The sequence below is a fragment of the Myxocyprinus asiaticus genome, chromosome 26 (genome assembly GCF_019703515.2).
Source record: "Myxocyprinus asiaticus isolate MX2 ecotype Aquarium Trade chromosome 26, UBuf_Myxa_2, whole genome shotgun sequence".
NCBI lineage: Eukaryota > Metazoa > Chordata > Actinopteri > Cypriniformes > Catostomidae > Myxocyprinus > Myxocyprinus asiaticus.
In genome coordinates this window covers 29635950-29646470 of record NC_059369.1, presented here as the reverse complement: position 1 = coordinate 29646470, position 10521 = coordinate 29635950, and the positions used below count along the sequence as shown (strand labels likewise).

The window sequence follows — 10521 nt, the reverse complement described above, 5'->3', positions numbered from 1 at the left end:
AAAATATCAAAATGACTTTGAACTCAGTAATTAAAAATATGGTCATCATATAAGAGGTGTATTCAAGTAATTGTTTGGTGTGAATTGCATTTTTTTTATGTATTTTAGAATAACATAACAGATCTGGAAGAAAATGAGTCACGCTACTGACCTAAAACATTACAAGGTTTCTGAGAGTACATATGATGTTTTCAGTTGATACAGACTTTTATTTACACCTAAAATGTTATGTACAGTTTTAAACTGGACAAAGCAGTTCATTTTGACTGAAGACATTGTTTTTTTGTTTTGTTTTTTTGGGGGGTTTTTTACATTTCACATGGAGCTCTAATAGTCGTTGACATGTTTGCATCAGTTCTTTTAATTAACTTAAACTTTAAAAGCTGGTATTTCAAGGACGAAATTACTATTTAGGTGTAGTTTGTCACCACGAGAATTCACCTCAGAGTGAAAAGACAACATTTGGTGTGTGTGTGTGTGTGTGTGTGTGTGTGTGTGTGTGTGTGTGTGTGTGTGTGTGTGTGTGTGTGTGTGTGTGTGTGTGTGTGGTTTTTTTTTTTTTTTGCATGCTGGATGGATAGACAGGTAGCGTAAGGGTTTTTAATGTGAATGTGGACACGCACACCTGGAAGCAGAAGGACAGAATGAGATGAGGCAGAGCTCACTACCTCCATATTGTCCCTTTGCAAGAATGTAAGCTTAGTTTTCAGGAAGAATCAGGCTGTAGTCAGACAGCCATCCCCATCCCGCAGCTTTCTATCCTCTCTAAGCCCATAATACAATCACCCTTTGATCTTCTGTTTTATGCCTTTCAGCACAGCCAGTCATGTTAGGTAGTCAAGAGTTCTACAGAACAACAGAATTTGCCTTGGTTTTATGTCGTTTGTCTCTCATTCCACAGACACAAATGTTTGTTTTCAAACTTTTTTTTCAAAAATTATTATTATTATTATTATTATAAATGCTAGGGTATTTAAATCGTTCAATTAGCCCATTTTAACTTTGTCAAGGTTAAATTTTCAGCAAGCTGAGCATGTATTGCTTTAACTTTAAAATATTATATATAGAATTTTTTTATTTATTTTTTTTATTTTTTTTTTTTACATTTCATTAAATCCAAATACTTTATGGAAGATAAATGAACTGACTCACTGTCGATGTCTTTATCAAAATTCAGGAGTTTCTAAAACTCTAGCAGCGTCGTGTGGAATAAATTCAGTACTGCAGGCTTGTGTATTTCTCGGGTGGCATTGGGAGCGGTCTGATCCAATAAAACAGAACATGATTGGATAATAAACATTTAACTGAATAGCCTAATTGGACAGAGTAGGTGTTCCCCGCCCACAAAAACAGAAATAACAGTTTATTATTGGTTGAGTTCAAGACCCCGCCCAATTGCCAATTCTTATTGGCTCAAAAGTGAAAGTGGGTGGGCAGAATCTTCTAGAATCAAGCGGCGTGGTCATTGACGGAAGCTCTTTTCACAAAACGAGCAAGAAGAAAAACGTAAGAAATTTTCTGATTTTATCCTGAACACAAACTCAGTAAAAGCAGATCACGTTTAGCTGATGAGATCTAAAGGAGCAAGCAGCTGACCGAATAGCCTGAAACAGAGAATAAAGTGTAAGCCTTGTCACGTGATTGCATGTAAATACTGGTTAGCAATAGTAATCAGCATCATACCCACTATTAAACATTTTAATGAAAGCGGGTTTGTGTCTTTTAAAGTCATGATACAATTATAAATATTGTGTAGGTAACTGTTTGTTGTAGAAATACAAAACACAACATTTGATTTTATCCTCAGCGCAGCGAGCGGCCACACCACCAGCAGCAGCATCAGAGATTAATCAGCCGTTTTGTTCAGTAAAGGAAAGATGGACGGGAGCGTGACAGTCATCACCAACCCCACCGTGTCCGTGCGTGTGACCAGCACCGTCAGCTCCTTCGAGGTCAACCGGAGATTCAACCGAGGCATCACGATCGCAGATTTTAAGGTGCGACTGGGCAGATTATTCTTCCGATGTCACTATTGTTGTAGTACTCCATTATCAACGCGTATACGTGTTTGTGGTATTATATTTAATAGATTGATTTCAAGCACCCGGTTGTCGGTTGCCATTACTGGTCTGTAGTTCATACAGTAGACACTTCTTAAACTTAAAAATCCCTATTGCAGAAGTCAATATGAGGTATACATACTGTACAGCTTTGATTTTCTCAGATGATCTGTATGCTTAAAGGGATAGTTCACCCAAAAATAAAAAAATATCTCATCATTTACCCTCCCTCATGCCATCCCAGATGTTTCTTCTGCAGAACACAATTGAAGATCTTTTAGAAGAATTTCTCAGCTCTGTAGGTCCATAAAAATTACTTAAATATTGATGTTACTCACCCATCACATTGCTTCAGAAGATATGGATTTAACAACTGGAATTGTATGGATTACTTTTATGCTGGCGTTTATGTGCTTTTGGAGCTTCAAAGTTTTGGTCACCATTCACTTGCATTGTGAGGACCTACAGAGCTGAGATTCTTTGAAAAATTGTGTGTGTGTTCTGCTGAAGAAAGAAAGTCACACACATCTGGGATGCCAGAGGGGGTGAGTAAATCATGAGAGAATTTTAATTTTTGGGTGAACTTTCCCTTTAAGTAACCTTAAGTTAAAACTTTACACACTGGGCTGCGTTTCCCAAAAGCATTGCAAGCTCAAGTTGTGTGTCGAGACCATTGGCTCCAATTGTTTCTATGATCTACTTAGGCTTACAGATGCTTTTCGGAAATGTAGTCATGATTATAGTAAGTAAGGGATAATGTTCAGATAATGTTGTTATCGCAAACTAAACCCTGTCAGGGTGATCAGAACCCTGATATGAAGTGGGGGACTGTACCCACTTATTACATGGCTACTGAATAAATAAATGGACATAAAATATAAATTTGCATTGTAATTATGTGTGAAGAAGAGATCACCGAACAACTGAATTGCACCTCTGGAGTTCTGTCGGTGTTTATGTAAATAATGACTGTCTGACTGCCCTTTATCCATCTTATTACAAGACTACTTGCTAAATAAATAAATCAATGCACATGAAATATTGATTTGAGTAGAAATAAGTGTAATAAGTGATTTTATCACACTAAAATTGTTAACACGTACAATGGTTACATCGTGTAGCTATGATTTTGAAACAGTGTGCATTTTAGCGTTTCACTTTCATTGTAGGTACATTACTGTTACCATTATTTTTTTTTTCTTTTTATTTTTTTAAATGGAGGGCCGAGTCGTAAATTGTGTTTTGTCAAAATCAACATTATGCCAAAAATGTTGTTAATTGAGCTTAACTTGTATTGAACCCATAAAATTCCTTTAACAATGTCTATTACGTTCACAGAGTAAACTGGAGATGATTGTTGGTACCCCAGCTGCTTATATGGATCTTGAGCTATTCAGTACATCAGATAAGTTCTTACAGAAGCTAGATGACAATGAAGCCCTTCTCGGCTCCTACCCTGTTGATGATGACTGCCGAATACACGTGAGTATCGCTACGTTTCTGACACCCCATCTACACTGTCAGTGAACAATGTGCCAAAACTAGAATGTCCCCATTGTAGCGCGCCCCTTGTAGCATCTAGTTTCATCACATCACTCACTCGCAGTGTGGGTGTGTGAAATTAACAGTCCCATTAGAAAGCTTCAAATCTATGTTTGTTATTAAAATGTTTTGATGTCATTAATGACTTCATAAATATGGGATGCTTATACTATAACAGTTGGATTAACTGATAGTGACCATATTGTGTGCAGGTGACAGACCGCAGTGGGACTCAGAGTGGGGAGTTCACTGATTTGTCCAAGGTGGAGAAATTTGAGATTTCTGATGATGCCTATGAAAAAAGGGCAGGTAAGGTGTATGCATCAACAAAACTTCTCTATCTTACTATTCGGGCATTGGCAAGAGTGTTGATCCAAAGAACATTGGGACACTTATGACTAGGGCTGTCACGATTACTCATTTTAATTAGATCATTCAATTCGAGAAATTCCTAGATTACAAAATTGCCGAAAGGACAAATCGAAAATAAGGCGGAAGTGACTCAGTCCACGGCCGTGTGTGCAAACACGTGACGAGGTGTCAGCTGTGTGACAGTGCTTCACTTAAGATTTGAAAAATAATGCAGGACCTAAAAAAGCATCACTTCAGCAATGCAACAACCCTTGAAAAGATAACATACAGTTTTCACAAACCCGACGGACACACATTGCGTGTCCAGATGCGCGAGAGAAGTTGAGCCCTCCATTGCCGTGCGGGACACGCTGAACTCCGCAGAAACACATTGGAATGCACTCTAAATCTATTTATCTACACAATTGCTTTGCAGTAATGGCTTTAATGAAGCAACATAAAATAGTGTCACAAAAAAGATGTCTGTCTGACTTGATTAAAGTTACACACGCAGTTACGGATGCACAAACACCTTCTTTTAATAAATCTCAATCCAGATGATCTAAGAAGGTTATTTTCAGAAAATTATCGTTTGAGTTCTGTTCTTTGTAAATTAATTACCATTTGAATGTAATGCGATATTTCTCCTCATGTTGCCCCACTTCTGATAAATATTTGATAGTTTATGGCCATTATTACAGGTAAAACTCAATGTGGGAATCCAGAGAACTTTATTTACTGAATAAAACCACAGGTCTGTCTGTATGCTGTCAGTCAAAGCTCAAGAAAAGCTCTCGCGCCCAAGACACGCAATATAAAATTTTGGCTTACCTGAGGGAGAAATGTCTATCTCCGCATGAGAATTTGAGTTTTTACTCAGTTAGGAACTGAATGTCCAGATGCTTAAGGGCATTTTACACGGTACGTGGCAAGCGACAAGCTTTTGCGATCTGCATTTAGCACACACGCAACAATGCCCGCAACTGCTGCAGCTTAATGCAAGAGTGAAAAAATATATCTTGCGTGTATACTGTGAATATTGTGTAATTTTACTCATTTGTGACTATTGTGTGCAATTGTCAATTCAGAACACAAGCTTTGAATTATTGTTAGTGAGTGCAGATTGCAACATTCAACTTCAGATTTTTATTTGACAGGTTTCACATTGGTGCTGTAAGTGTAAGTTTCAACTTACAAGTACAAATATTTATTGTACAAGTTCTCAATTCCAAATATCCAAGCTCTTGAGTTTTGCTACTGTTTTTCCTTCATATTTATATCTCTATGTAATAGTTTAAACATGTATAACTTTTCCTCAATAAACAAGATTGGTGGGCAGACATTGTTTCTGAAAAGATAACATATTTTATTTCCATGGCCTGTTTTCCAATATTTGAGTTCTAAACTATAATGAGTAGATCATGTTAAACTAGTTAAAGTAAATCTTTAACTAAAAAAGTAGATCTTGCATTTAAAAAGTTGTGAACACCTGGAGAAGCCAATCTCTGTCAGTTTGAATATACATCTTTTTATATTATAGATCTGCTTTGGGTGTCTGTTGGCTTTAGATATTGTTTGCACAGTTGTTTTGTTTTTGTTATTCAATCGTAAAATACACCAAAACTTAGGCTAATTCATGCATTTTAGCCAAACATGACTGCACCTCGACAACTTTATGCAATCTAAGTTATTAAATAATTTTTCTGATTATTCGATTAATCGTGAGAATTACTTGATTTCCAAAATAATCTAAAGTGACAGCCCTACATGACTCAATCACCTGCGACATGATTACGACCTTGTGCTTTTAAACGCAGCTATTATTAATCAGCAGAATCGCTGTATAAATGACACTCGTGCATTTTCATTGTAGATATTTTAATGTAAAGTGTTATTATGAAAGATAAATGACAAATGAAGATATATTCAAAGGAGTGTATTTTAATATTTTTCTAACAACTCTAATATTTAAAAGAACATTATGGATTAAAGATAATTCTGTTTAAAAAAGAATTAAAGCTTTGACATCATATATTTACACTTATGCTCGTCTTCTAACGACCTGAGAGACTTCAGAAGTCCTGACAACATTTCCGGTAAGGGAACAAAGTGAGCAATGATGCTCCCTGGTTTTTATGATGCATTCAGGGAATTTTTAGGGAGCAAACATTTCAGTGCACTAAAATGATTTTACGATTTAGACTGCCATAGTAATGACAGTTGCTGCTTTAGCATTTGAAATCCAGAAATATATTACAGTAAGCTAGCAAGAAATCATGCAAAATTGTTTGGCCTGTGTCAGCTGTCTGTTTAGATTTTTAACATCAAGTCTGTCCTCTATATTTGTTATTGACATATGTAAGTAGAGAAAAGATTAAATTATTCAGTTTTCACTTTTTTCAGATACAGTGCGGAACTTCAAGAAGAATATGAAGTTGGGTCAATTTAATGAGGAAAACAGGGCCAAGGAAGAAGAGGCTCTTGCTAAGAAAGAAGAGCAAGAGAAGGCAGCCGCTGCAGCCATTGCTGTTGGTAACCGCTGTAAAGTTGAAGTTGTTGGACAACCCACTAAGATTGGCACTGTTATGTTTGTGGGTGAGCTTACACAAATGTTCTTATCACACCTCTGGATTAAGGTGTCCTTTGTGCAGTTTGACCTGATTTAATCATGTATTGTTCTGATTCATCACATAAATTTGATCAGATAGAGAACTTATAGCTGTGTGTATTTATAATAAAGCCCAACATATTAAATTTGCACTACTTTTGTAAGGTAGTTTAGGCAACAATATACTGCAAAATCCATGATTTATTGCATTGATTTCCTTGTTTGCAGGTATGACAAATTTCAAGCCAGGCCACTGGGTAGGTGTGAAATACGATGAGCCACTTGGAAAGAATGATGGCAGGTTAGTGCGCACACCAGTTTTTATGCGTATAAATAGGACCAGAATCTTTTATTTTGAATTAATGTGTCTCTTACATGAACCTTTCGAGAAAGTCTAACTAACGGTCCATGTACAACTATTTGTCTTGATTTAGTGTGAATGGAAAACGGTACTTTGAGTGTGAGCCAAAATATGGTGCCTTCGTGAAGCCCCTCTCAGTAACTGTGGGAGACTACCCTGAGGAGGATTATGGTTTGGACGAGATGTAGGGCTCACCTGATAAGTACTCCGAAGCATCAGAAGAAAGAAGTTTGACTCTGTGCAGTGAGACATTGTTGCAGAAGTTGAAGGTTTTCTGTCGTCAATGCAGATCATTTTGTTTTATGCTGGTCTGAAAGGGATCAGAAGGATTACATTTTAAGATGAGATACCTTAATTTACTGCAGTCAAACCCAAGTTATGATCTTAAATAACATTTCTGCCATGTCGACTTGAAGTTACTATTTAAGGTACTGTAAATGCAAAACAACATCTTTCGAGATCAGGTTAAGGGATTCGGCAAGCTAGACAGAATAAAATGTTATTCTTGGAAGCATTCACTTGCATGTTGATTGTTCATTATTGAATTCCAAAGTTCTGCATCTAATTTCATCCCAGACAGAATCATTTTATTTTAGACCAACAAATCACACAAGGGGGTGTGTCTTTTTTTTTTTTTTGCAAGGTCTGTTTAAACTGGATTGTATACGTCTTATTTGTACCAAATAGTAATTCCTCCAGCTGACTATTTTGTCATTATCTGTTATTATGACTGTGTTTAGGGTCTCAATCCCTTATTCTGTTAGGCACTTTAGCAATTAGCTCACTAATGAGTCATGTAATGCAGAGTCCTGTGGCCTCGCTTTGCCATGGTTCTGTTTTTTCCATGTGAATTCTCTTACAGTTTTTTTTTTTTTTCTGCTGGTGGAAATGGGCATGCAACTTTATGCATGTCAGCTTCATAAATGACAGAAATTGATCTGGTACTGTAAGGCCAAGTGTTTCATGGAATTCCATGTTGCGTTTAGAAAAATCTCTATTTCAAATAAATCCATGTGCCAAATTTGAACATCCTGCAGATGTATGTCCAAATTGTCTGGCTTATGCAAATGCCTTAATATGCATCATGGAGTACTTGTCCATGTTGCTCTGAAAGACAGATTCTAGTTCAGCTTTCAGATATTTACAATAATTATACAAATTTGTTTTTGCTACATAGCGCAGGAGTTTTTTTTGTTTTTTTTTATGTGAACGTCACGATTGTGTTGCAGTGGCTGCACTACTGTGTAAAAGTAGAAACTTTTGACTCTAGACCGGACACAAACATTGATGTTGGAGATTAATTCTTCAGAAACAGATCTGCAGCTGTTTCTTTACATACTCTTGAGTGCATTGAATGTTACTTGTGCTGACCACAATGCAGCTTTACCCAGCACAAGCTTGTAAAGAAATTTTTTGACATTGTTAAAATACATGACATTCAAATTCATTGTGTAATGTTTTAAATTATGTTGTCCTCCTGAATCGCACTTAAAGGAATATTCCGGGATCGGTACAAGTTAAGCTCAGTTGATAGAATTTGTGGTATAATTATGATTACAACAAAAATTAATTTGAACTTCTTTTAAAAAGCAACAATCTGGGTTACAATGAGGAACTTGCAGTGGAAGTGAATGGGGCTAATCCATAAATGTTAAATTACTCACTGTTTCAAAAGTATAGACACAAGACAAACAATATGTGTGTTAATATGACTATAGTGTGATTAAATTGCTTACTAACCATTTCTGTATAAAGTTAAAGCCAATTTTACCACTTCATTGTCATGATGTAATGTTAACAAACCCTAAAACAGCTGTAAAAAATGACAATTTAAATAACTTTACAGCTCAGATAATACATTTTAACAGAATAATTAATGCGCGCTTTAAAAGAAATTATACACTTAACATTTTTTGCTTTTAAACCCTTCCCATTCACTTCCATTGTAAGTACCTCACTGTGACCTTTTTTATATATATATATATATATATATAAAGGAGGGGCAAGTCAAAATTAATTTTTGTGGTAATAAACATTATGCCTCAAATGCTGTCGATTGAGCTTAACTTGTGTTGAACCCAGAATATTCCTTTAAATTCCGTAAAATTTCATTTGAATTAAATACATGTGGTCACGGGATTTCTGGCTTTATTGAACGTGTGAGTGCACTTCTATTTCTTGTAAATGAGTTAAGACCCCCCAAGATTGAGATGGCTTTGCAAAAATAAAATGAATGTTAAAACGAGGGTTGTTTGGTGTGTGTGTGTGAGATTTACCAGTGATATCTGAAGCAGTGTGATGAACTTCATAAAACAGCTTGGAGTTTGTTTGTTTTTTGTCATGAATGCAGTTCTGGACTGTGAGACTGTCGTTTATTCGTCATGAAAATGAACCTTTACTTGTGTTTAATGATTCTCATTAACTCCTGTCTTATATTGCCGTCGGGTATGTTTCGCAGATGTTTATTTCTATTGTAAAACTCTGATACCTTGCGATAATAATGGAAATTGCGAAGGCTTCCATTGTGCCATTTTTGGTACGTTACTGCTGTCTCGACACCTAGCGAGCTCCCTACACGTACAGCATTTAATTTGGGATGTTCCAGACGTGCTTTATGATGCCCCAAAGATAGTCAGCTCCCTCGGTGTTGAGACAGCCCGTGATTTTATTTTTATTTTTTATTTTTTTTCTAATCAACAACTTTTTTTATTGATTCACATATTGAACACAGAAAAACAACACATATATACACAGAATCAACAATTAACCCCCACTATTACCCTTCCCAAACCCCATCCTGACCCCCAACAACATCCCAGTGGTCATACATGATTATAGACACTCGCACACAAATAATAATAATAATCACACATCCAGAAACGCCAGATATCCGCCCATTTCCCCACAAACAAGTTCAATTTCCCCAGTATTCTAAATGACCCTTCTTCAAAGGCTGCCACCCTCACCATCTCCGAGCACCACTCCTGAAATGAAGGTGCTCCAGCCGAACTCATCCCCTTAAAACTATCTGTTTTACGATTATGACACTGGTTAGGACCCAACTCTTTATGTGTCTATTCTCTACATCGATGACCGCCCAAAATACAGAGTCTGGGGCAAAATTAAACCGAGTGCCCAGTACATCACACACAAAACTCTGAACCTTCAACCAAAACTCCTGGATCTTATGTCTCCATCCTCTGATTGGCATCGCCAGCAGGTGGGTGTGTCTTTAAGACCAAGCCTATACAATCTATAGGGGGTCCAATATAATGGATGTAAAATTTTGAATTGCATAAAGCACACCCTTGCATCTCTAGATGCAGACTTTATGTTTTTTAGAATCCTAGCCCACACTCCCTCCTCCAATACCAAGTTTAAATCTTTCTCCAATAATCTCTTGATAGAAGTTAAAGCTCCGTCCCCCAGACTCTGAATTAGCAGGGAGTAATACACTGATGCCTCATGACCTTTTCCAAAAGCAGTAATCACCACTCCCAGCAGGGTTGGGAGGGTTACTTTTGAAATGTATTCCACTACAGATTACAGAATACATGCTGTAAAATGTAATTTGTAATGTATTTCGTTAGATTACTCAA

General features: G+C 36.6%; 1 protein-coding gene across 4 annotated transcripts; it reads left to right on the top strand.

Annotated features, from left to right (window-relative positions):
* The first annotated feature begins 1405 nt into the window (after window positions 1-1405).
* LOC127416836 (tubulin-folding cofactor B-like) lies at window positions 1406-9167 on the top strand. 4 transcript variants are annotated; one of them, XM_051656403.1, is made up of 7 exons: window positions 1406-1506; window positions 1808-1997; window positions 3399-3542; window positions 3815-3911; window positions 6357-6548; window positions 6790-6862; window positions 6996-9167. In XM_051656403.1, exons 2-7 carry the CDS (start codon window positions 1878-1880, stop codon window positions 7108-7110), a joined length of 741 nt encoding a protein of 246 aa, XP_051512363.1. In that variant the 5' UTR covers window positions 1406-1506; window positions 1808-1877; the 3' UTR covers window positions 7111-9167. The 4 variants fall into 4 exon arrangements, with proteins under 4 accessions (XP_051512363.1, XP_051512365.1, XP_051512366.1 ...); XM_051656405.1 differs by having other exon boundaries at window positions 1422-1506; window positions 1813-1997; XM_051656406.1 differs by having other exon boundaries at window positions 1465-1623; window positions 1813-1997.
* The last annotated feature ends 1354 nt before the right edge of the window (window positions 9168-10521 follow it).